At 39.3% G+C, this 27,447-nt stretch overlaps 1 protein-coding gene across 1 annotated transcript in view; it reads left to right on the top strand.

Moving 5' to 3' along the window:
- RELN (reelin) overlaps positions 1 to 27,447 on the top strand; it is a 407,759-nt gene that overhangs the window by 354,580 nt on the left and 25,732 nt on the right. Inside the window, exons 21-25 of the mRNA XM_082692427.1 lie at positions 9,593 to 9,785; positions 10,810 to 10,922; positions 17,486 to 17,623; positions 18,563 to 18,749; positions 25,380 to 25,585. Coding sequence (XP_082548553.1) covers positions 9,593 to 9,785; positions 10,810 to 10,922; positions 17,486 to 17,623; positions 18,563 to 18,749; positions 25,380 to 25,585 — 837 coding nt within the window. The remainder of the gene's footprint in view (positions 1 to 9,592; positions 9,786 to 10,809; positions 10,923 to 17,485; positions 17,624 to 18,562; positions 18,750 to 25,379; positions 25,586 to 27,447) is intronic.

Raw genomic sequence — 27,447 nt, 5'->3', positions numbered from 1 at the left:
TTCAACAACTATTTAAAGTACCCAAGCGTATCAGTGCCTCTCTAGAATTGGTAATATAATTGAGTATTCCCCTAAATAGGTTTACAAATGACTTCCTAAAAGAGAGTCTATTTATTAGGCTTTTTCAACATGAGGATTTTGTTATGTGAGATTTTTCATTCATTGATAGACTAATTTATACATTTGACTATTTATTGATTGCACTTTGGCACTATTTGTCCTGGAGGTGTCGAGGTCGGTATTAGAGATGAAGATAGAAAAGTCTGTTGTTTGCAGAGCTTCTAAAGGGGAATAACACCAGCAGCCATTAAACAAATTCATAATAATATTTCAGAAAGTGGCTTAGCACTATGAGGATAAATGAATGGAGTGTTAGGTAGCATAAGTGGAGAGTGAAATGATTTTAGGTAAGATAGTCAGGAAAACATAAGAACAGAGATCAGAATAATGAGAGACAATGATATATAAAAGTGTAGAAGGAAAGCCTCATAGGTAGAGAGACTAGCAAGAGCAAAGGCCCTGAGGCAGATAAGAAATTAGATTATATTAGGACCTTGTATTTATTTATTTTTAGAGAAGTGGGGAGGTGTAGAGGGAGAAGGAGAAGGAAAGAGAATCTTAAGCAGGCTCCACACTCAGAGTAGACCCTGACGTGGGGCTCGATCTTATACCCCGAGATGATGCCTTGTGCCAAAATCAAGAGTCAGATGCTTAACCGACTGAGCCACGCAAGTGCTCCTAGGAGCTTATAGAGCAACATAAAGATTTTAGAATTTATTCTAAGTTTTATGGGAATCCAGTAAGTAGCTTTTAGCAGAGGAGTGATGTGATCATACTTATATTTTAAAAATAATTATGGCTGCTTTTTGATAGATGGTAGAGGGTAATAGGAGAAGCAGTAGAAGGAGCTCAGCTCGGAGGCTAATGGTGTCATTTGATGTGCTTATAATGGTGTTAGGAACAGAATGATGCAGTGGAAAATGGACCACTTGAAGATATTGAAGATATTGAAAACTTAGGACCTGCCAAAGAAATGGATAAAGTGGCTGTGTTTCAACACTCATGTCCTATTGTTGTCCAGACAGTTGACTTTTTTAAAAAAAAGATTTTACTTATTTATTTGACAGACAGAGATCACAAGTAGGCAGAGAGGCAGGCAGTGAGAGAGAAGAAAGGAGGCTCCCGCTGAGCAGAGAGCCTGAAGCAGGGCTCGATCCCAGGACCCTGAGATTATGACCTGAGCCGAAGGCAGAGGCTCAACCCACTGAGCCACCCAGGTGCCCTCAGATAGTTAACTTTAAAGTCATTTATTTTTCCAAAGTTAGATTTCCCTAAAAATCTCCATTTAGACTAAGTAGCCAAGTGAGTCTTTGGAAGTAAGACAACACACCACTAGACAAATTAATAAGAGAATTCTACATTTGATGATTTAGATTCATAGTATGTGTGGCTTATTGAAACAGAAATTCAGTAGGCTGAGACAATTACTTTCTATGGATGTGATTCAAAAGATCTCCAGGTTAGATAGAGTGACCTGTCCTAGTCGGCCTCTCCTGCCTTCCTGCCTTTCACTCAATCCTCCCCAACCATATTGATCTTCCTTCTCTCTACTCCAACAAGTCAAGCTTTTTCCTCTTCTAGCACCTTTGCATTAGCTCTGCCTCTTCCTAGGAAGTTCTTTCATTAATCATTTTGGGCACATGCCAGGGCCTGCAATCTTTCCAGGAGCCTGGAAAAGTCCAGGGTCTGGGAAATGAATATTGTCTCAAAAATAGGATAAGAAAATTGCAAAAATAGAATTAATAAATTTAAATTAACTATCTACAAGACATAATATATGTTAACTCCATTCATTGCTAAATTTGAATATTCATAAAATTTCATGATACTGAAAGTAAGTTTTTGGTCAGATTCCTGAGTATGCTGAGAAATTACAACTAAATGTAAATTATATGCATTTCTACTAGCCATATAAAATTTAAAAGCAAAATTATAAAAACTATTTGAAAGTTTTTGCAGTAAAAAAAATATATTTAATGGACATGGGTATACTTTAATGTGTTTGCCGTGATGTGTAATGGAGTTTCCAACATTATAATTATCAAGGTCCTTTAAAAGTCTTAACATGGCCCTGCTTGGCTTCTCATAGTTGGAAGGGTAAAAAAAGAGAGAATTTCAAAGATTCCTCATGTATTTTTTCTCTCTTGCCATGCCCTTGATTACCAGTTTAACAAAAATAAATAAGGAGTGGTCTAGCTATTTAGAAATATGCAAGAACTTAATTAAGTTTTTTTTTAATTTGAGTATGGTTGACACACAGTGTTGGTTTCAGGTGTACAACATAGTGATTCAGCTTCTCTGTACGTTCTGGTATTCTCACAAGTATAGCTACCGTCTGTCACCATACAATTCTACTATAGTATCTTTGACTATATTCACTATGGTGTGCCTTTCATTCCTGTGACTTATTCATTCCATAACGTGAAGGCTATCTTTCCCATTGCCCTAACTCAGTACCACCTTTTGTGAGGGCAACTTGGCAGGAAATGCTCATTTTTAAAATTTGCTTTGACCAAGTAATTCTGCGTCTGGGAGTTTATCCTAGGGAAATAATTGGAACAGTACTTAAAGATATATAAGGATGCGTATTATAGAAGCATTGTTTATAATAATGAAAAAGGGAGAAATCTACCAAGAGTTCCATAATTGGAGATAGGCTTTAGTTTCAACATTTTTTCGATATGGAGAGATGTCAATATAATAGTTGTGAGAAAAAAAAAAAGAAGGGTGCCTGGGTGGCTTAGTCGGTTAAGCAGCTAACTCTTGATTTCAGCTCAGGTTATGACCTCCGGTGGATCATGCCCCACCTCCACTCCCCACTGAATGTGGAGCCTGCCTAAGATTCTCTCTCCTTCTCCCTCTGCCCCTCACCTACTCCTGCTCATGTGCATGCACTCTCTGTCCCTTTCTCAAAAAAAAAAGAACAGGTTTATTATTATTTTATAATAATTTTTTTTAAAAGAAGGAAAAGTGTTTATGTGTGCATAAACATAAGTCTGGAAGTATGTATGCCAGAATGTTAGCAGTGATCATCTTTAGGTAGTAGAACAATGAATTTTTACTTGAAAAAAAAAAAAACTATATAGTCAGATTATTTTTTCTGATAAATTTTAAAATTTATGTAATCCACTAAAATAGTAATTTCTGTTTTAAGATAGAATATTATAGAAATAACAAATGAGTTAAAATGCCACTCACTCTAATTCCGTAATATCAACAAGACAGTCAACTCCAGCAAATATTTCTTTGATAATTGCAAAAACACAACGAAAAGCAGGATATCAGAGAGGCTTAGATTCATTTACATGTCCTTTTGCAGATGAATATAACTTCTGAATGGTATCAAACCAAAACCAGCTTTGTGTTGCTCTTCTGTTGTGGAAATGGGCTTTGCAGAGCTATTCTTTTCTGTGGGGTCTTTGAAAATAGCAGAATATTCCTTAGGTTTCTAAGAAACATAAATATTGGAGCATTATCTTGTCTTGTGGTGTATTGGTAGTGAGACTTCAGACGCACTGTCTAACTTACTATATATATATATATATATTTTTTTTTTTTTTGAGAGAGAGAGAGTGAGTGCATACATGTTTGCGACCGGGGGCAGGGCACGAGAGAGGGAGAGAGAGAAGCCCAAGCAGGCTCCAGGGTCAGATACAGGGCTCGATCTCAGGACCCTGAAATCAAGTTGGATGCTTAAACAACCGAGTCATCCAGGCACCCAATTACCAAAACTTTCTTAAAGAGATGGGATGAGTTTTTGAAAACGGCTCAGTCCCTGGGTGAATTTGCCTTGAAGAAACATCATGATCTAAGCATTCTCCCCCTTAGGTTGGTTCTGTGTATCTGCTCTTCATATAAAAGAGCCTTTTTTATGGAGATGGGAAAGGGCCACTGGGGAAATGCAGGAAGAGTGATTTCTTTTAAGTAAGGATAACCCTCAAAACCTTGTCTGTGGTCATTATAACATGTAAGTAACTGTGGTTTTGTAAAACTTGCCTTCTTCCCAAACTGAGAAGCCCTACTCATGTGCTCATTTTATTCAACATTCTTTAAGTGCCTTTAACAGGCATGACAGCTTGGAAAGGACATCCAAGCAGAAATCAGAAGGCCTGGTTTCTAGCTTTTTAGTTACTGTACGATTCTGGGGGCCAGCAACTCAGCTTCTGGGTTTGTTTGTTTGTTTTTAATCTCCATTACCCAGTGTTCAGGATGCCTAATGGCCTCCCAAATGGCCTTGATTCAAAGGTCACGTAAGATCATCTAGCTGTTGGAAAACCATGATGTCCTTCCACAGCACCAGGTGCTTCTGTGAGGAGCCCAGGTTCTGAGTGCTTTAGGGGATGCAAAGATGAAATAAGATATGATCTCTTCCTGCAGAGAGGCTTCCAGCCTAGTTGGGAAAACAGGTCCTTGGCAATATGTGACATTAACAAGGGAGGAGAAGACAAAGGAGCCATGCTAAAGACTATATAGAATCGTGGAGACCTGAGTTACACTGTGGTGTCACCCATTTTACCAAAGGTTACCTTCTCCAAGTGGAAAGAATAATCTATCCCCATTCTCTCCTTAAATCTTGTAATTACAGACAGGAGCTTTTCTACTCTTCCTTTATTTTAGAGACACTTCTGAAAATCAACATAAATGAAACTAAGCGTCCTGATTCCCAGGGCCTTCTGTCTCTAGAATTTCTCCACAAAAGGCTGATGTGAACTGTTCCTTTTCTTTTCTCTGATTCTAACAGAGAAGTTCAGCTTCGTTTTTGCCTTTATGAACCTATCTTGACTTACACAAGCAACAAAGAGGAGCAGTTTTATCAATGAAAGGATGGCAGTCTGTGAATTTCTCACCTCTAAAACTCCAGCTGAGTAAGAACATCAGCATATTCAGGAAGGGAAAAGCTGACCTAATATTACCAGCTTCCAGCCAGTCTTGAATAAATCATTAAAAACTGAGTGAACCTCTACTATGAATGGTCAAGATTTTCAGGCATAGATGTCTGTACTTTTCTTGTGTTATTTTGCTTCTGAGTAAGGTATCAGGTATCAGGATACCTTCACCTCACCAGGTGAAGGTGAAAACCACTACACTACAGAAACAAGGCAGATGATATGAAAAGACAGTTCACCAAAGAAGATGTATAATGTCCAACAGACATGAAAAAATGCTCAACATCACTAGCCATCAGGGAATACAAATCAAAACCACAATGAGATACCACCTCATACCCATTCAGAATGGTCAAAATTAACATGGCAGGAAACAACAAATGTTGGTGAGGAGGTAGAGAAAGTAGAACCTTCCTATACTGTTGGTGGGAATGTGAGCTGGTACGGCCACTCTGGAAAACAGTATGGAGGTTCTTCAAGAAGTTAGAAATAGAGTAACCCTAAGACCCAGCAATTGCACTACTGGACATTTCCGCCAAAGATACAAATGTAGTGATCCAGAGGGGTACCTGCACCCCAATGTTTGTAAGCAGCAATGTCCAAAATAGCCAAATTATGCAAAGGGCCAAGTTGTTTATCGACAGTTGAATGGATAAAGAAGATGTAGGGTTTTTTTTTTTAATTTTATTTTTTCAGTGTTTCAAAATCCATTGTTTATGCATCACAACCAGTGCTCCATGCAATACATGCCCTCGTTAATACCCACCACTAGGCTCACCCAACCCCCACCCCCCTACCCTCCAAAACCCTCAGTTTGTTTCTCAGAGTCCACAGTTTCTCATGGTTTGTCTCCCCCTCCAATTTCCCCCAACTCACTTCTTCTCTCCATCTCCCAGCATCCTCCGGGTTGGTTATTCCTTATGCTCCACAAGTAAGTGAAACCATATGATAATTGACTCCCTCCACTTGACTTATTTCATTCAGCATAATCTCTTCCAGTCCCATCCATGTTGATACAAAAGTTGGGTATTCATCCTTTCTGATGGAGGCATAATACTCCATTTTATATATGGACCATATCTTCTTTTCCATTCATCCATTGAAGGGCATCTTGGTTCTTTCCCCACTTTGGCATCTGTGACCATTGCTGCTATGAACATTGGGGTACAGATGGCCCTTCTTTTCACTATATCAGTATCTTTGGGGTAAATACCCAGTAGTGAAATTGCAGTGTCATAGGGTAGCTCTATTTTCAATCTCTTAAGGAATCTCCACACTGCTTTCCAAAGTGGCTACACCAACTTGCATTCCCACCAATAGTGTAAGACGGTTCCCCTTTCTCCACATCCTCTCCAACACTTATTGTTTACTGTCTTGTTGATTTTGGCCATTCTAACTTGTATAAGGTGGTATCTCAATGTGGTTTTGATTTGAATCTCCCTGATTGGGGGAAAAAAAAAAAAAAAAGATATAAAGTGTGTGTGTGTGTGTGTGTGTGTGTGTCTGTAATGGGATATTACTCAGCCTTCAAAGATGATGAATACTTACCATTTACATCAATGCAGATAGAACTGGAGGGTATTATGCTGAGTGAAATAAGTCAGTCAGACAAAGACAGTTATCATATGGTTTTACTCATATGTGGAATATAAGAAACAGGGCAGAGAATCATATGGGAAGGGAGGGAAAACTGAATGGGAAGTCATCAGAGATGAAGAAACTATAGGAAACCCTTAACTGTAGGGATGGGGTAACTGGGTGATGGGCATTATAGAAGGCATGTGATGGGATGGGCACTGGGTGTTATATCCAACTGATGAATGATTGAACTCTACATTGAAAATAAAGGTACTATATGTTGGCTATTTGAATTTTGATTTTTATTAAAAAAGATATCGGGACACATATGATATGGTACCATGAAGTATGATAGGCATTTTGGTTAGAAAGCATTCAGCTCTAATTTACAACAAAATCAAGAAAAGACATAACTGCTGGTGGAACAGATATTTGTGCTAAGGATTTTATTGTCACTATTTAACAGACCTCATATAGACTCTTGACCTTTTTTTAAAGATTTTATTTTTAGTAATCTCTGCACCCAATGTGGGGCTCAAACTCACAACCTGAGATCAAGAGACACATGCGGTATCAACCAAGACAGCCAGCCACCTGAGACTCTTATCCTTTTATATTATTTTTATGTTGCTTCTTTCGTGTCTTGGCACTTTAAAAGCTGTTATTGTGAGGGTAGCTTACAGAGGGCATCCTTCTCAGGTTTGAATACTCTCTGTCTTCAGTTGGGTTCATGGTTGAGTGCAATCATGCAAGAGTTAGGTGCAGGCAGTATTTACAAAACATAGCATTTCTTTCTGTTTCTCCTAGAATTGCAAGGACACTAAACCATCTCTGAAGGGAGGAATTTACAAGGAACTGATTGTGAAAATAATCTTAAATTATTTTCTTAAATTTCAGAAATGGGGGTGCCTGGGTGGCTCAGTGGGTTAAGCCTCTGCCTTCGGCTCAGGTCATGATCCCAGGATCCTGCGGTCGAGCCCCGCATCAGGCTCTCTGCTCAGCGGAGAGCCTGCTTTCCCCTCTCTCTCTGCCTGCCTCTCTGCCTTCTTGTGATCTCTCTTTCTCTGTCAAATAAATACAAAAAAAAAAAAAAAGGCAGCGTTCATTTCTCATGGGGAGAAGCAGTCAGGATGTGGGGGTTTTTTGTTGTGGTTTTTTTGGTTTGGGGGGTTTTTTGCTTACTTTAAAGACTGTGGAATTTATATGGGCAAGTTTGTGCGTGTAGAGCTTACTAGTGTTTTTCCTCTATGTTGATTCTTTTATTTTGTAGTATTACTAAAAATTGCGTTCTACAGCTTTGTGTTTGCTAGAATGTGTTCTGTACACTCTGTCACATAGCAACACTCATGGGCGTACATCTCTAACACCAAGTATCATTGCACAGTAATTAATGATTTTTAAATTAACTATATATGAAAGTTATTCAAAACTGCAGTGTTTTCTTCTCCATCTTATAGAAATAGGAAGAAAGAGAGATCGTGTATTGGTTGAGAGGTTTTAGATTTGGGTAGAGCTGAGTTCACACCGACTCTCTACCACTTACTCTCCCCATTTCCCCATTCCCCATCTGTTAAAGAGATATTATTCCTACTTCACAGAGTTACTGTAAGGATGGAACTAAGGACAATAATGTGGGTATTGTGCTTAGCACAGTCTGAGGATATGGCCTAGACTCAACAACGTGTGGGCATCTGTAATATTAACAAAAAACAAGTTGTAAGCACCAAATGTATAAGACCAGCAGTTATAAACATGAATGTCCCTTCTTTTTATTGACCCTTCAGCAAAAACAGAGTTTGTGGCTCTTAACCATTTTATTCCTCTATTCGTTGTCCAAGTGTAAAAACTTAATTTAAAATTGGTAAAGAGTAATTAGTCACTGTTAGGAAAAAACCTCTTGCATTTTGTGACCTTGAGCCCAAACCTGTGATGATCCTCCATATGGACAATGTTCCATCTTTAAATAACATCTTAATGTCTGCGAGAAGCAAGGCAGAGTAGTTAGTCAGCAAAGGGCAAATATGCTTCAAAGATGTCACAGATTTTTGCATCATTCCCTTTATATCGGCTCAGCCCCCTGATAAATAGGAACTACTCCTGATGCGTGGTATTGTCCCTGCTTCACGATAGCAGTACCAAGCATTATGGCAGACAAACTTCAGTGTGGTTAACCCTGGAAATGTTTACACTGACCCTTATTAACCACAGTGACAATGTGTCCATATTTGATCTCCTCTGATGGATTATAAATTCCTTGAGCAGTTTGCTCTAAAAAAGTAATTGTGTCTGTCTTCAAATAGTTTATAATTACATGGACTCAATTGGGACCCAGTAAAATTTTACCAGCTTAAAGCACAGTCATTAAACTACATCATGATGTTTTCAGTATTTAATGCCTAAGCATTGAAGACTATTTAAAAAAAAAAAAAAAAAAGAAAGAAGAAAGAAAAGATGTAAACTATCTAGTTTTCTTACCACCAAACAGAGCCACAGCAAACATTCTGGTGAATTTCCTTTATAGATCATTTTGTGGGTTTTTAAGAATGTATTTTCTCATAAGCATGTTAATGTGATTACATTACCTTCATAAATATTTGCAATATGGATTATCTGTCAGGAGGCTATCCCAGTTTTCTTAAGGATTCTATTTTCCCTTTAATTTGACATTGAAATGGTTACCAATTACTCTTATAAGTAGACCTGCAATATTCATCATATTTTATAAAACTGTCCTTGAATTTAGGATGATTTCCTTTGGAAAGATTCTAAGCAGTGATATTAATAAGTCAAAAGGTTTACGCCCATGAACATTATATGAGTGAGTCCCACTTTCAAGTATATTTGACAACTCTAGGTATTAAGTTAAAAAAAAAAAACATCGCTTCTTTGACAGGAAGATTGTTTTAAATTGCATTTATTAGATTGACTGAAATCCATTCTCAAGCTTGGCAAGGTGTAAACAAGCAAAATGAAATTATTTTGGTGTGTGGTATGAAATGAAGAGTCTGATTTTCACTCGAGCTCTTCTTAATCTTTCTAATCTTCTGATTCCCACCTCTGTCTTTCAGTTTCACGGGAGACTCCAAACTTGCCTCAAGTATGCGCTATGTGGAAACACAATCAATGCAGATAGGAGCGTCCTACATGATTCAATTCAGCTTGGTGATGGGCTGTGGCCAGAAGTACACCCCGCACATGGACAACCAGGTGAAGCTAGAGTACTCAACCAATCACGGCCTCACCTGGCACCTGGTCCAAGAGGTAAGTCTGTTTTCTCTCATGCTTGTAACAGGTGGGCTGCTTCTTTTTACATAGGAAGCAGAGAGTTACAATTCTAAAAGTTTAGGTTTTGTTCCAAAGGAACAATGTTATTTGTGACAGCACTGGCATCAAGTCAGCAACAAGGATTCCACATTCTGCACTCTTGGATACTAAATTGTAATTGAAAATAAAGAAATGGGAATAACTTCAGGACTGGATACTTTAGGATGGTGTTTGGGATGTTATTTTCTCTAACCCTCTTCTTCCATAAATTTTCTCTAATCCTTCCTTCTTCCTTCCTCTCGGACCCTCTTCCTCCCTCCACTCTTTCTTCTCTCCCTATAGCATGTCTTTGTCTGTGCCTTTCTAACTCTCTTTACCTGTAGGTAGACTGTATTAGGAATCTGGCCTGTTAGAAGCACGTAGATCCAGATTCCTTCTTTTTTTTTTTAAGATTTTATTTATTTACTTGACAGACAGAGATCACAGGTAGGCAGAGAGGCAGGCAGAGAGAGAGAAGAGGAAGCAGGATCCCCACTGAGCAGAGAGCCCGATGCGGGGCTCAATCCCAGGACCCCAGGATCATGACCTGAGTCGAAGGCAGAGGCTTTAACCTACTGAGCCACCCAGGCGCCCCCAGATTCTTAAGATCAAATGTACTCCTTTATATATATACACAGTGATCTGATGTTGGAATAAATGCATAAATAGCACACCGCATAGAAAAATTTTACTAAATGCCTGTGCTATGATAACAGGTCAAAAACGTGGATCCTAATCCATGTCCACTTTCATATGTCAGAATTAAAAGACATTTAATTTCACGGTGACACTTGTTTCCATTATTTCACAAATATTTTAGCTTCACAGAAGGAAGAATCATGGATTGCATCCATATTGCAAATGGCTAAGATTATGACATAAGATTTTTTTAAGGCCTTTATCACTCGTGGTGACTGAGTCATCGTATATTGTGCCTGGAGGAATAGAAGCCAAGTTTAACTTTTGCCTTCCTCTCTTCTAGGAATGTCTTCCAAGTATGCCAAGTTGTCAGGAATTCACGTCAGCAAGTATTTACCATGCCACTGAGTTCACACAATGGAGAAGAGTCACAGTGCTTCTTCCCCAGAAAACTTGGTGAGACATGATATCTATAGATATGCTTGTGACTTTAACTTTTACCGTCCCTATTAGCATGACTTGATTGTGAAGAAGAGTTAAGCACAATGGCAAGAGGAATTTTCTTTGTCATTGAAAGACCCAGATCATTCTTTTATACCCAGGATATTTGAAAAATAGAGCTAATGAAAATTTGATTTCCAAACTGTCTTACTTTGTTTTTGACCTTAGTAGGGTTGACACACAATGTTACATGAGTATATCAGCTACACAACTTAGTGTTCGACAACTCTGGACGTTATGCTTTGCTCGCACGAGTGTAGCTACTATGTGTCCCCATAAAGCACTAATACAATGCCGTTGACCTATTTCCTATGCTTTGCCTTTTATTCCTATGACTTATCCTTTCCCTAAATAGAAAACTCTATTTCCCACTCCCCGCCACCCATTGTCCACCCTCCTCACCCTGTAGCACCCTGTTCTCTGTATTCGTTGGTCTGATTCTGATTTTTGGTGGCTTATTCCATTTTTTGTATTTTATTTTATTTTTTACGATTTTATTTATTTATTTGAGAGAAAGAGAGAGCACAAGCAGGAGGAGCAGGAGAAGGAGAAGCAGACTCTCTGCTGAGCTGGGAGCCCCTTGTGGGCACTCAATCCCAGGACCTGAGCAGATGGTTAACCGACTGAGTCACCTAGAGCCCCGGTTTTGTATTTTCGATTCCGTATATGAGTGAAATTGTGTAGTATTTGTCTTTCTCAGTCTGACTTAATTCACTTAACATAATACCCTCTATGTCCCAGCTTTTTCTGACCTCCCTTTCTGCCCCAACTTGACCTGTTCCTTTAGGTTTGGCATATGTAGAAGGGAAGGATACAGGAATCCAGACATCTCCTATGTCAAGACAATTTGGATTTCAAGGCTGTTTTCTCACTGGAAAGACCTACTTTTTATTTTAAAAGCTTAATACACACTTTTTTTTTTTCTATTCACATTCTCTCAATAACCATAAAAATCATCCCCCAGGAAGCGAAAGCCTCAGTAATTAGGGAGAAAGTTAAATATTTGATAATATAGAAGAGCAAAACACCTTTTTTTCCCTTAATATTACATAATTTTGTGTTAGATTCACTGTGGGTGCCTTGTGAGGACGAGATTGTGGGAGAAAGGGTGAAGACAGGGAGTCGTGCTAAAAGTTTCCAGGAGTTTGACTTTTAGGTGGCTTGGAGCATGACTGTAGTAGACAAGACAGGAGCCATCATTGTGAAATATATTTGAATCAAATAGGGCTTGCTAATGCACTAGATGGGAGTTGTGGTAAAAAAGTAAGAGTCAAAACCAGTTTGTAAATCTGAGACCTAGGGAAATTGCTGGATGCTGATAGATACCACTGACTGAGGTGGTTTGGGGCAGGAAATGAAGTGTTCTGCAGGGGTTGTGGGGTTTGAGGGTACTTCCCTATCCAAGCAGAAATGCCAAGAAGCCAACTGGACTTACACATCCAGAGCTCAGAAAAGAGGTTTGGGTTGAAAATTAAATACTATGAGTACTGTTTGAAGTCCTGGGACAGGATAAGCTTACCCAAGAAAGAACCTTGGACTAGAAATCAGAAGGCCCAAGCTCTCAGTCTTTCCTTACCAATGATTAATTAATTATATGATTTTAACCATTCGAACCCCCTCAAGTCTGATTTCTTAGGAGTAGAATGAAGAAACTTAATTAGGTGATCTTAAAAGTCCCTTTCAGTTCAAGAATTCTAAGATTCTGTAATGTGGGTAGTAGAAAAATCATGAAAGAGACAAGAATTATATTTTTCTGTGCCATCAGCCTTCCAAGAGCCCTTTTGTAAAGAGAAAATTACTAAATAAAGCCTTCTTCGATTATTTTTCATGGAAGTTGGGCTCTGTACAAAAACAATTGGTTAGATAACAACCTTGAGTTATTATTGTACATCCTTTAGTTGGAGACTGAATTACTGAATTATAGAAGAATGCCTCCTTGATTATTTTTAAGGATTCATCATTATGTCAGTTGGAACAAAATGCTTAAAATTTGATTTCCACAGATTTTTTTTATATCCAACTGTGAGCCATTTCCTGGATACTCTGTTAATGCTTTGTATAACAAGTTGCTACTTTCTCCAGCATCCTAGTTTTTTATGTCTACTGCTGGGAATATAATCAAGATTTGTATTTAATTTCAATGATATTCCAAGCATATCAATCACGATTATAAAAAAGCAACAGATCAAACAATCGAAAGTAGTCATACTTGCTGTAAGACTACTGTGGTTTTTTCTTTATGTTTATTTCACCATTAAGTGTATCACCCTCATGATTTAAAAATGTTGATTTTTCTTTATTGACATATGGGGTATAATTTCAAAATTATGATGGTAAGGTCATCTTGACAGTATATCTTAAAGATGTCTTTTCCTCCTCAGAAATGTTATGAACTATTATTCTTGTCTTATTAAAGATTTTATTTATTTGAGAGAGAGATAGAGTGCACACAATAGAGCAGCAGTGGGGAGAGGGGCAAGGGAGAAAGAGAGGGAGAAGTAGATTCCCTACTGAGCAGGGAGCCCGGTGTGGGCTTGATCCCAGGACCCTGAAATCATGACCTGAGCTGAAGTCAGATGCTTAACCACCTGAGCCACCCAAACACCACTAAACTATTCTTCTTTATAAGTGGAATTTAGGCAGTATCCAAAAAAATATTATCCTTTATCAAAAAAAGAAAAACACCTCACCTTTGCCTGTTATTTCACATTTAGATTGTATCTTGCATTATTATTTCCTAGCTTACAAGGTAGTAGCACTAAGTTCAAAGTTTTAGTATAGTCAGAAAAGATCAATTCTCATCAATGTTTATTCAGCACTTGAGAAGAAATCTATTGGACCCATAAACACTTCAGTTCCAACACTACCTGCCACATGTTGGGTATTCATTCAATGTTGAGTCATTGAGTAAAGTTTTAATTCAGGATGCCTCAATGTCTACTACATTATTCCTGCAATCTAACTGAACTCTGCTTTTCCAAATTTTTTTCCAACGCCCTGGGTAAAGAGAGTAAAAATATTTTTTAAAAAGAAACCCAATAAGATAATTTCTTTTAACATTCCTGCTAATACTTAAACTAAACGTGATTGCTATATATTTTTTAAAAATAGCATTTATCTGGTTATTTTCATTGGTTTGGGATTTCTAATGCTTTTTAAAAGCTCTGCTGTAAAGATAAAGTGCATTTAGTGTTCCTGGCATTCTTGATCATTTTATTTATTATCATCATTTCAAATTTTTGCAAAAGCATGTTTCTCTCAAGCATCGGGGAAAAGGGAGTGCAGTTTAGTTTGAAACAGTATTCCTTCTGGCAAATCTTCGTTCTGCTGCTTTGATTCACACATACACAACTCTAAATTGTATACACACGAGCAAATGTGGTCCCCACATTACCAAAGATCTGTTAACTTTGGAAAATATGCTAGATAGGACAACTTAGAGTAGGAGTACTGAATATATATACACCTGCTTGAGAAATTATATTGCATATGAACTGAACATTTGTTACCCAATGAAAATTAATTTTGTTTTTATGAGAGGCATTTACATAAGAACAGGGCCTAATGAGACCCAAACAGATGTCAGTTGCTGACTTCAAAAACAAATCTACACCTAATGGCTGAATGAGTTTCAGAATAATTGGGTAAATGTGATTACAGTAACTCTGAAGGTGGAAAATACAATTTGGTCTCCCTTCATTTACCGCAATTCCTCAGCTTTGATACCTTGATACCTAACTATCAAGAGATGACTGGATGCTATTTTAATTCAGTCTAGAAGTTTATATGGGGCAAAAAATCAAATAAAGACAAGACTGACAAGTTTTGTTGCTTTGGGAAATCCACAGAGTTTGGGTTTGAAATGCTAGTCAACTTCATCTCATGATCCACATAACAGTGGTCTCACTTTCAGACCCAATCCAAAGTGCTCAAGATTTTCCTTCTAAGAATGCTTAGATCTGGACTGGGGGTGGGGGAATTGGCAAATTAAATATTTGTATTGAGGGCAATATTTAGCAGTGACACAGCTGCAAATCAGTGAGATCACACCTTGGGTTCTCATGTGTGACCAGCTGGAGATAGCTCACACAACTAATTTTTTTTTCTCACTAAAAACGAAGCCAATATTCAACCTTTTCTTGCTTCCTTTTCTGTTAATTAACATCAGCACATTAAACTGTGGATTATCATTTTAAACGGAAAAATCCACAGCTTTTCTTCTTAAGGAAATATTCTCTTTTTTGAGAGTTCACAAGATGCATGTAAGGACTAATTTACTTAGTAAAAGAATTTAGAATGTGCTTACTTACATGTGACTGTTCAGAAACATAAATAAACTGGGAAATCTGGGACAGATGTCTGAAACCCTCCAACCCCATTATAATGTTTGAGATAGCCAAACTTCAAAACAAGGTATGCCATGGTTTCACATAGGCATGTAACTATACAGAAAATAAACCATCACCTCAGTCAGCAGCCACCAGAACAATCACTAAATTTTCTAGCTAGAAGGGATCTTAGAAATCAGTTTGCCCAAACCCTTTATTTGAGAGGTGAGGACCTAGAAAGCCTTAAAGCTTAAATTTCTCACTAAAGGTCACACAGCTGATAAATTGCAGAGCTAGGGTCCAAGGGGTCGAGTCCCCAGACTCCTAGCACATTCTTTACTCCATTACCTACAGAAGGCAGTAACAGGCTGCCCTTTCCTGGCCTGTTCATCCACTCATTGACTCATTTTTTTTCACAGTCTCTTTTGGTATACCTACTTTATTCTGTTCCTGTGCAAATAGTTGAGACCAAAGATAACCTTGTCCCTAGAAAAGCCCACAGTCTAGACATTTGTGGCCTCAGACTTGACTCAGATTATCCTGACAAAATATGGTCATCTTTCCTTGCTTGATGCTGATGTATCAAACTTAATTTGCTGCTTCTCTCTAGGGCTCCATGCTCTAAAACAACATACCTACTTTTATCATTGGATCTTCTACAAACCGTTTCTTAATGGGACTATGAAAATTGTGATGGCTATTTGATTTCAGATATAAACTATTATCACAGAGGAGGTGTATCTGTGTCTTGCATGTATCATGACAGGCACTGATATGCAGCAAATCGGTGTCTATTGGATGCATCTCAGCGAGTCCTGGAATTATCCTGCTAGGAATGAAAGTGCAACTTATTAGCCACAGATCATTGGCAAAATAAACAATAAAGGCTTAGTCTGGATTTTAACAATCTGTTACATACTTAGGGAGTATTTAATATGTGCGTAATTGATGCAGTAGACATTAAGGGATCATTCAGAGCATTCAAGATCAAGTGTCTGTGTAGATAGTGTGCTTAGGGAGGGTTTAATCCATGGAATGGGGCATGCACATTAATTCTGCAAATCCTTTTTGATTTCTTTTGTTTTGCACTTTGACCAAAAAGAACACATCACACTCTCTGAAAATTTCTAGAGGCAAAAAATCTGATGGGAACTGAAAAGAATTTTTTGTGACTGTCAGTGGATGGAAACTTTCTTGACGTTGCTCCCAAAATACCCCCTTCTGTAGACTTTCTGTCTGGTTTAGAGGAATGGAGGTCCCAAGTGTTTATGTGTAATGGACAGTTTAACTTTTTATTTCCACTTAACAACAGCTTGTCCATGAAATCTACCCAAGTTAATGTGTCTGAAATGATCCACAGAATTTAGCACCCAGATGTTCTTACTTCTGGAACATGTTTTTCTTATAGCACATTGTAACGTGTCCCTCAATCCCAAAACAATACCCCCAAACAAAACTTTTGTTTGATATTGAGAGCTCACTGGACGTTTCCAATTTCCAATTTCAATAATTTCCAATTATCGAAAGAAATTTTATTACTATAACTAAAACCTCAGATTTTCCTCTGTGGAAGAGAGGCTCTTTTGTATGTACCTTTTTAAAAAATTATTATTCTTTCTTGCTTCCTTTCTTTTCCTGGCATCAAATCTCTGTGTAACAACAAAATCTGATATTTTGTTTTTCTCCAAAATGTTACAAATTAAATTAAGATGGAGGTATATATCTAAGCCCCATGTTTCTTTTTAACTTTTTGTCATCATTGAATTGTTGACAGACTTTCAACCACCACAGAAAAATTATTGGCAGCTAAATGCAAGTTCCAGAAAGTTCGTCATCTGAAAGAGTCTGAACTCTGAAATTCTTTGTGTCCATTAAAGTACTGTTTTCGGGGCCCCTGGGTGGCTCAGGTGTTAAGCATCTGTCTTGGGCTGGGGTCCTGGGATGGAGACCCTCATCCAGTTCTCTGCTTGGTGGGAAGCCTGCTTCTCTCTCTCCCCCACCACTCCCGCTGCTTGTGTTCCCTCTCTTGCTGTGTGTTTGTCAAATCAATAAAATCTTTAAATATATATATAGTATATCGTATATTGACAATAGTATGTTGAATATATACATATATGTGTATATATACATATATATATATATATATATAACTGTATATATATTATTCTCACTCCCGTCCCTTGTTTATAGGTCCAGTGCCACCCGCTTCCGCTGGAGTCAGACCTATTACACAGCCCAAGACGAGTGGGCTTTGGACAGCATTTACATTGGTCAGCAGTGTCCCAACATGTGCAGTGGGCACGGCTCATGTGACCACGGCGTGTGCAGGTACACACACGGCCACCTGTGATCAACTGTCTGCTTCTTGCGGTTTGTGTTCAGAGGGATGACACAGCAGTTGTCATCAGAGCGGTAGGGACAGACTGATAAATAATGAAGGAGGCAAAAGGACACAATCCTGCTTTCTGTTCTTATTTTAGGTGTAAAAGGTGCTGTTACATTTTAAGTGTAGTGTGAAGCCAGATATCCTACCCTTCAAAACCGCACCTCAAGACGAGGCCTCCTGAGTTAACATCCCAGAGTTAATTAATTTACCCCAAAGTCGTCTTTGGGGTTTAAAAGGGCCTTGCTATTGTTTGCCTTCCGTTCCCCTGACAGTCTTAAAACACGAGTCAGAGCCCTGCTGCGTGCTGTCCTGTGCCGCGTGGCCAGAAGCTGAAGGCTGTAGGCAGGGGAAGGCGGTGATCGTCGCTAATGGGGATGAGAAAGGAACACACTTTAATACTTGGACTCTAAAAGAGATGTAATTTAATCAGAAAGAGGAGCCATAAAACATGGCTGTCGAATGAGCAAACACTTCCACGTGACTTTCGAGAACTACAGGAAGATCCCACTCTTTTTGCCCCGCCCCGCCCCGCCCCACCCCGCCCCGCCCCACCCCAGCCGCCGAAACACCCCCACACGCATACGCGTGCACGCGCACGCACATACGCACATATCCACGTCCTTAATTACTCCTTGATGCCTCGGTTCTGCTGTTACAGCACCGTTTCTTTCAAGAAAGGATTCTGACCTTTTTTTCTTCTCAGTGTCCAAAACTGAAGGTCATTCCGACCTGCCAACACAGACTGACTTTGTCGAGAAAAATCTCGTGTGAATGCTAAGGTCTGAGTTAAAGTGAGACGTGGGAAACATCGCGGGAGCGTGGCCGTGGCATTCCCAGAAAAGAGGCTGTGACTTGCTGATGTGGCCTTTCCTCTCTCCTAGGTGTGACCAGGGATACCAAGGCACAGAATGCCACCCAGAAGCTGCTCTTCCTTCCACGATCATGTCGGATTTTGAGAACCAGAATGGTTGGGAGTCTGACTGGCAAGAAGTCATTGGGGGAGAAGTTGTAAAGCCAGAACAAGGATGTGGGGTCATCTCTTCTGGATCATCTCTGTATTTCAGCAAGGTAGAAGCTGGGGGTGGGGGGTGAGTGATGACTAAGGTCTGGCTAAGCTCTGGGAATATGTGATCCGCGCAATGGCTATTTCCATTTGTGAGTGTTTATGAAGCAGCCTGAACTCAGAAGGTACAAACGTGGGTCGGTTTTATGTTTCCCCACACTGCTTGCTTTTAAATTCCTTTGTCTGACCTTATCCCTGAACTACATTTGGGAAACTCTTGTAGTTGGGTGATTGTTTTGGTTACTGCAAATCCAGGTTAGGGCAGTTGAAAATTCCTGCCCTTCTTGTCCCTGATTTAAACCTCTTTGCCTTCCTCTCCTGCCATGCCAGCAGGGCTTATGTCTTGAGGGTCTTTGAGTGGGACAGGGACTCCGGGTCTTCTAGCCCTGGCATTGGAGGGTGCATGAGCATGTGGCCTAAGGGCAAGGGGTGAGTGGTGGTGGTGAAGGCGAAGCCTCAACTTTAAGAGTATCAAGTTCCTGTGGCCCGGAGAGTTAGTCTGGTGGTGCATATTCCTTACATGAGGTCTGCCTTGGACAAATTAAAAAAGTTTTTTAAAGGCTTAATTTAGTCATCCTAACATCAGGCAACATGCCCATGTTAATTTAACCTCTCCAATTCTGCATTCACCTTTCCCATAAAACAAAAAACAAAAACAAAAAATAAACAAGTCATGTGTTCTACACTTAAAAATTATTTTGCTGACTGGGAGAAGGTAGCAAGGAGATGCTGTATCAGCTACTACAGCCTTAAAACAAAGTTGGTGTCTCTTTGGACTTTAAAATTGTTCCTATGCAGCTTATTTTATTTTTGTTTAATCAAATAAACAAGAGGGTTTTTCCATGGGGGGGGGGGGAGAGTAGCAAGTTCCTGCCGCAATCTGATTCTGCCACTCCCTAGCCCACTCAGACTATTGTAACAAGAATACCGAGATTTGGTGGCTTAAATAGGATTTTTTTTTTCTCACAGCTCTGGAAGGTGTGAAGTTCAATATTAAGGCACCAGTAAATTCAGTGTTTGGTGAGGGCCTGCTTCCTGGTTTACAGATAGCCATCTTCTCATTGTATCCTCACTTGTGGTGGAGAGAGCACAGAGAGAAAAAGCAGACTATCTTGTGTCTCTTATTAGGGCACTAATACCATGGTGAGGGTTCCACCCTCATAACCGACTAACCTAATAACCTGATAAAGGCTCCATGCCCTAATGCCATCTCTTTAGGCTTTCTTTTAGGCTTTCAACATACAGATTTGGGGGCACACAGACAGGAAGTCTGTACAGAGACAGTGTAGAAGTTTTTCTTGAGGTGTTCATCTTCACTAGGGACAGCACCACGTTGGGCAGACAGGTCAGTAGACACCCCCAAGGGACTATGGTGCCACCTAGAATCTCTAAGACTGATTTTCTTGGAACACCCCCAACCCCTGTTGCTTGGTTAGCAACGGGGAGGGGCAAACCACCTTCCTCCTCCCTTGCTACCATCTAGGCAGAACATTATTTTCTTTCTCCCTCCTCCAGTTCATCTCTTTAGTCCTCAAAAGGACTAGAGCAGGAGCAGGTCCAGTTCTCCAACCTGAGCTGCATATCTAACCCTACTTATTAGCAGCTCTCTTTAGAATGTAAGGTGCTTAAAACCACTTCTTTCCAGCAGGGACTGTAGCCACCAGTTCTAGGACAACTGGAAATGTCCCAGTCTACATCATCTAACAAATACGCAGGTGTGGGTGATACACTGTAGGGCTCATATGTTGTGGAATCTGGGCAGAAATCCAAAATAAGTTAATTTATGCAAATGCAAAAATAGGTACAGGTTTTGTTTTGATGCAGGTGCAGAACAAAGAATCAGCAGCAAGCAAACAAGGTAGAGAATGACAGAAAATCAGGGATGAATTCTACTTGATGGTATTTCCTATCTATTGACAATGAACATCCACTGGTCATTATTGTTAGCGATAATCGTCCACAAGAGACCGATAGTCATTGCACAGATCAGGATACACTGGGTAATTGTTCAGAAATGGGAAGATTATGTCTCCCATAAGCATCAGTTTTCCAGTATGTACCAAACATCCCAGTAAACATGTATGCATACACACAAATATTTCAAATATGAAAGGTTACATATCAACATGTGTATAACTGTAATTCAAGGTGATTTATGTAGTAAAGCTACCTGAATCTTTACCCAAGCTCCAAAACTTGTTAGCTGGTTCATCTTGCAAATTTATAACATCTTTCTGTACTTTTGTTTTCTCTATTGTAAAGTGGGATTTGGGGAGGATCAGTGGGTTAGAAGGTAAAGAATAAAGAATAGTGTTGGGCATATAGAAATCACTCAGTAAGTGTTAGCTATCACAATTACAGTTTATGAGGATATATTTTAAATTGGTGTCATTAGATATTTCCATGTATATTCCCTACCGCTAAAAATCAGCATTTCAGGGGCACCTGGGAGGTTCAGTTGGGTAAGTGTCTGTCTTCAGCTCTGTCTTCAGCTCAGGTCGTGATCCCAGGGTCCTGGGATCAAGCCCCACATCGGGCTCCCCATTCAGTGAAGAGTCTGCTTCTCCCTCTCCCTCTGCTGCTTTCTCGTTCATGCTCTCACACTCTCTCAAATAAATGAATAAAATCCATTTCAAAAGTAAAATCCTTCTTTTCACCTCCTAATCCAGCTTTCTTTCTAAATTTTTATCAAAATATCTGAAGAGCACTTTTTTCCCTTTTTCCTCTTATATCAAGCAGATCTGTCTTGAATTCTAAGTGAGAGAAACTAGCTTAAGCAAAAAAGGAGGGAATTGGTTCATATAATTAAAACACAAGGGAGGGCTTAGATGAAACTGGCCTCAGAGATACCTGGAATCAGAAACTCAAATGCCCACATTACCCTCTCTGTTTTCAGGTCAGTTGTCATTATGAAAGTGGTACTGGGACCACAGAGCTTTCTGAGCAGGCCCATGGAAAAACCTCAGGACCGTTTTTGACTGGCCAATCACAGTGTCCTGGGGAATGGCGTACTCTGGGTGGCATAGCCAGGGAGGTGTGGGATACAGGGTTTGGCACCCCCCCACCCGCGGGGACACTGTGCATATCCACCACCTTTTGCAAACCACCCTAAACCTAAAATGTGTTCCATCCTATCCCTCTTCTATCACAGACATTGCCCTAACTATACAACTTACTTTCTTTTTTGAAACATCAGACCTCTCATCCAAACAGAAATCTCTCCTCTACATCCCAGGTTTTGCCAATTTCCCTGCCTTTGTTTAATCTCCATTGCCTACAGTGATGCCTTCCACCAGCTCTGTTTCTCTATCAACCTGGTAGCGTTTGGCTCAAATCCTGCTGCTCCATGGAGCTTTTTGGGACTATGGCAAACTATACTGAGCTCCCTGTTCTTTGAATTCCTCCCTCATTGGTGTTCTATACATACATTGATCATGTTTTTATTTTTATTCTCATAGGACCCAGCTAGATGCTGAGTCCTACTGACTGACTGAATGCTAGATAAGATGTTCAGCTCAGAAAAGCATGCCACATGGTAGGCATTTACAAATCAGTAAGTACCTCTGAGACAGAATAGATTGGGGATTTGATACATGATAGTATGACAAAGTGGGACTCTACAAGGAACAGACTTTGGTCTGTAGCCCTGTCTGTCATTATTGTCACTGCACATCTTGTGAACTCTCCTTTCAAGTCTGTAGCTATCGTGGCTGGTGTGATAGGCACCCAATAATTATTACCGAAGAAAGGAATGAATGAACGAATGAAAGAAAGTGAGAAAACAAGAGGTTCTAAAGAAATGGTTATTTTCTTTTTTTTTTTTTTAAAGATTATTTATTTATTTATTTGACAGAGAGAGATGACAAGCAGGCAGAGAGGCAGGCAGAGAGAGAGGGGGGAAGCAGGCTCCCTGCTGAGCAGAGAGCCCAATGTGGGGCTCGATCCCAGGACCCTGGGATCATGACCTGAGCCGAAGGCAGCGGCTCAACCCACTGAGCCACCCAGGTGCCCCAAGAAATGGTTATTTTGAAACAAATATAGTAGAATCATTTTTCTAGTAGATTTTGAATAAAGAAGATTTTAATAGGCAAAAGGTTAAAGTTTCATGAAATGTTTTAGAGGTCATTTTATAAAGTCTCTAGATTCTGAAGTTGTTCCTTTGAATATGTTTTATTTTATCTAAACCCTGAAAGCAGTGAGACATTTTGACCTAGAATGTTGGGGGGAAGTAGGAGAGTATTTTTGACATTCCAAGAGCAAAGAGATCTGTAAGGAATTACTCCAACACACATGTGTGCCCATTACGCATGTATACAGATCCACATGTACACACGTAAGCACATTGATCATAGTAGAAGAGAGAAACTGCAAAGCATGTGTTACATCACATTCTAAATTCTGACAAAAAGTTTGCCATGAGCCATTTCCTTTTTCTTTTTTATCTCCCTGTAAAACAGTGTTCAGCATTTCAGGTCACTAAACAAAAGAAAATGATTTGTGTTCTTCTCTGGGAAAAAACATCTTCAGTGCCAAACTAAGCATTTGTGTGATATTTTCCACTTACAAAAATCCCACAAAACACTTTAAAAACCTTTGTAGACCGACACCATAGTCTCCTGGAAAAACAACACTGCTCTGTGATTTTCACAATAGACCAATCATTCCAACCAGCTAATTGTGATAATTGGATTTTTATAATTCTCCTCACCCTACATCTTTATCCTTCTGGCTCATTTCCACATGCCAAATTTTTCATAGAGGTCTGCTGGATTAGAATTAACTAGCTAGGTTCTGTAGGTTTTCTTCTGAAAATCATTCTTTTTTTGTAATTTTTTTTAAAGATTTGATTTATTTATTTGACAGAGAGAGATCACAAGTAGGCAGAGAGGCAGGCAGAGAGAGAGAGAGAGGAGGAATCAGGCTCCCTGCTGAGCAGAGAACCCGACACGGGACTCGATCCCAGGACCCTGAGATCATGACCTGAGCCGAAGGCAGCAGCCTAACCCACTGAGCCACCCAGGCGCCCCTGAAAATCATTCTTCCTGTAATGATCCTGAGGCATGAAAATTCTAGACCAGATTATAATAACCTCTGAGGTGTTTCTTGCTTATAATATCTCAAATCAAGAAAAAGAAAAATTAAAAGTGCACCTAGTACATTGAAAATCTATATTACTTGTAAGCTTTTCTCAAATATATTCTTAAGGGCACCTGGGTGGCTCAGTCAGTTAAGCGTCTGCCTTTGGCTCAGGTCATAATCCTGGAGTCCTGGGATCGAGTCCTGGGATTGGATCTGCTTCTCCCTCTCACCTTTCCCCTCTCATGCTATCTCTCTCTCTCTCTCTCAAATAAATAAAATCTTTTTAAAAAAAAAAATACACTTAAGATTGAGAGTTCCAAAGAATAAGTTCCTGTCTCAGGATTAACTTAAGTTCTCATTTTACTGGCCCCCTCGTTTATTTTGGAATCTCTTAATTGGCTTTAGATTTATCAGTAACAGTGTACTGTTTTAATTATCCCCAAGTATTTCCCCCTGTGACTTCTAATAACTGAAACCCTTTCTTAATTAACTTAGTGGATTAGAGTAGGGTTTAAATTATAAGCATGAGAGGTGTTTTTCTCTATACTGTGTATCCTATCTCCATTTTTCTTCCTGACTTTTAAATTGAACTCCTTGGGAGCTCTCCAAAACCCGTTCGGTGCAGCCTGTGGATTAGCTTTGGCATATCTGTTTGGGCATTGGAATCTCATGAGCAAACCTTTTTCCCGTCCCATTAGCATGAACCCATTTACTCACAACAGGGCTGTGACATGTAGGGGACACATGGAGCAGAGGAAGCAACTTGCTGAATTTGAGGAAATTTTTCACATTTTTAAAACACAAAGACCATTTCATAGTCACAAAAACTTATTGAAATGATCCCTCCCAACCTCTCTGATTCCAAGAAAGAACCAGAGAGACCAGGAGCTTGAGTACTCTTGTCTTTTCATCAGGAAGTTCCTATTTTGCCAGTTTCACTTTAATTCCCAAGGAGGAGGAGGGTCTGGGTGTATCCGTGGAGAGGATGTTTCCTCAGCAATGCCACGTGCTAGGCAAATTACATGTGACGTGTATTTCATCTAATTGTTGCAGCACCCTATAAGGAAGGTGTTATTACCCATATTGTATCATTGAGGGGGAAAAAAGCTCAGAAAGTCACACAACTAGTGAAGAGCATGAATAATTGGCTGAAATTCCAACCCAACTCCAACTGATTTCAAAGTAGATGATCTTTCTTCTCTGCTACTCTGCCTGGAGGAGATTTACAAAGCAAATAGAGGGAGTGTTTTAATTAAAATTAATTTTGCCTTATTTTTAAAGACTTTTGAATACTCTTCTTATGATTAGCAGTTCCCAAGGGTCTCATAACCAAGTCTGGAAGTCAATGATGCAGAGACTAATCAAACATAGGCAGGAACAGTTACCATAACCAGAGCAAAGGATTAAATGGTGTGACTCGTGCCTCTAAACATTAAGTGGGAACAAAATCATCTCCCCAGAGTACTAGGATGTTTGTATGATCTTGAAACTGAAACAGCAAAATGCCAAAGAGCTCCCAGATGATTGACTCTGTGATTCTTCCATCTTTTGGGAAGGCTGGAAAAAGACAGCTGGTAAGCTGGGATCTGGATACATCTTGGGTGGACTTTGTCCAGTTCTACATTCAGATTGGTGGAGAGAGTGCTGCGTGCAACAAGCCAGACAGCAGAGAGGAGGGCGTCCTACTCCAGTACAGCAACAACGGGGGCATCCAGTGGCACCTGCTGGCAGAGATGTACTTCTCAGACTTCAGCAAACCCAGGTAACTGCCCCAGATGGCCTCCTGGTGGTACCCAGGAAGGGTAAAGAGTACGTTTTTGTTGCACTGTTTCTAAAATGTCGCTAACTCTTACAAAAGGAGACACCATATCGAAAACTGATGATGGGTACTATATGTCGGCTAACTGAACTTAGTACAAAAATGAAAATTAAAAAATAAGTAAATAAAAGAAAAAAAAAATTTTTTAAAGAAAGTAGACAAATTCATAAGTGCCTGACATAAATAATGGCCCAAAAGATAAAAATTTCATTTAAGGGACTCCTGGGTGGCTCAGTCACTGGGCGTCTGCCTTCGGCTCAGATCATGATCCCAGGGTCCTGGGATCAAGCTCCCTGTTCAGCAGACCTGCTTCTCCCTCTCCCACTCCCCCTGCTTGTGTTCACTCTCTCACTGTGCCCCTCTCTGTCAAATTAATAAATAAATAAAATCTTTAAAATTTTTTTTCCATTTAATTTGTTTCTGGACAAAAAGCCCTTGTTTTTATGGCTGTATTCTTTAAAGAACTTAAGAAAAATCATGACTAGGGGAAAAATAGAACAGTTGACCAATTTTACTACAGAAAATTAAAAAATAAATAAATAAAAGAAAAACTCACTTTTCCCATTTGCAGGTTTTTTAAATATACACATACCATATATTATACATATAAAGTTATTTGTATAGGGGCGCCTGGGTGGCTCAGTGGGTTAAAGCCTCTGCCTTCGGCTCAGGTCATGATCCCAGGATCCTGGGATGGAGCCCCACATCAGGCTCTCTGCTCGGCAGGGAGCCTGCTTCTTCATCTCTCTCTCTGCCTACTTGTGATCTCTATCTGTCAAATTAAATAAATAAAAACTTTTTTTAAAAAAGTTATTTGTATATAGTAAACTATTGTAAAATTAAATATGTATTAAATATAAATTTATATAATGTATGAAAATAAAAACATGTAAAAATATGTTTAAAGCAACATTATTTTTATATAGAGAATATAAACATACATCTGTATATTACCACATAAATATATGTTTTCATTGGTTATATTTAACAGCAAGATAGATTTTTTTTTCTTTCTTTTTTTTTTTTTTTTTAAGATTTTATTTATTTATTTGAGAGAAAGACAGAGAGAGCTGAGTGAGGAAAAGGTCAGAGAGAGAAGCAGACTCCCTGTGGAGATGGGAGCCCCATGCGGGACTCAATCCTGAGACTTCGGATCATGACCTGAGCCAAAGGCAGTCGTCCAACTAACTGAGCCACCCAGGAGTCCCAGCAAGATAGATTTTATTTAAAGTTTTCATATAGCGCTAGCGCTAATGGTAAACAAAATATCTGTGGGGCTCAGATTTTTCTAAAATTTTTTATTGGCTCATCCCTACCTTCATTTTCATGGATGAAGAATATATGTAATAAATAAAAACAATGACAGTTAAGGAGTTTAGGAAAATGCCTCATGTTTAATAATAATACCTATACCAGGCAATCACGATATTTTTCTATATTTTTTTTTAAACTTTTTTTTTTTTAAAGATTTTATTTATTTATTTGTCAGAGAGAGAGCAAGTGAGAGCGAGCACAGGCAGACAGAGTAGAAGGCAGAGTCAGAGGGAGAAGCAGGCTCCCCGCAGAGCAAGGAGCCCGATGTGGGACTCGATCCCAGGATGCTAGGATCATGACCTGAGCCGAAGGCAGCCGCCCAACCAACTGAGCCACCCAGGCGTCCCTTTTTTTCTATATTTAAATTTAGTTATTTTACAAATATGTAGCATTTTGAAATTCAACATTTGTACTTTATATTTTATATGTCATTAAAATCTATTCACAGATATCACTTTCAGAGTATTCTGTTTTATAATCTTTGTATTTGC

The sequence above is a fragment of the Mustela nivalis genome (genome assembly GCF_964662115.1).
Source record: "Mustela nivalis genome assembly, chromosome: 12".
Taxonomy (NCBI): domain Eukaryota; kingdom Metazoa; phylum Chordata; class Mammalia; order Carnivora; family Mustelidae; genus Mustela; species Mustela nivalis.
Note: the sequence above shows the minus strand (reverse complement) of the source record. Positions and strands in the feature narration are given on the sequence as shown.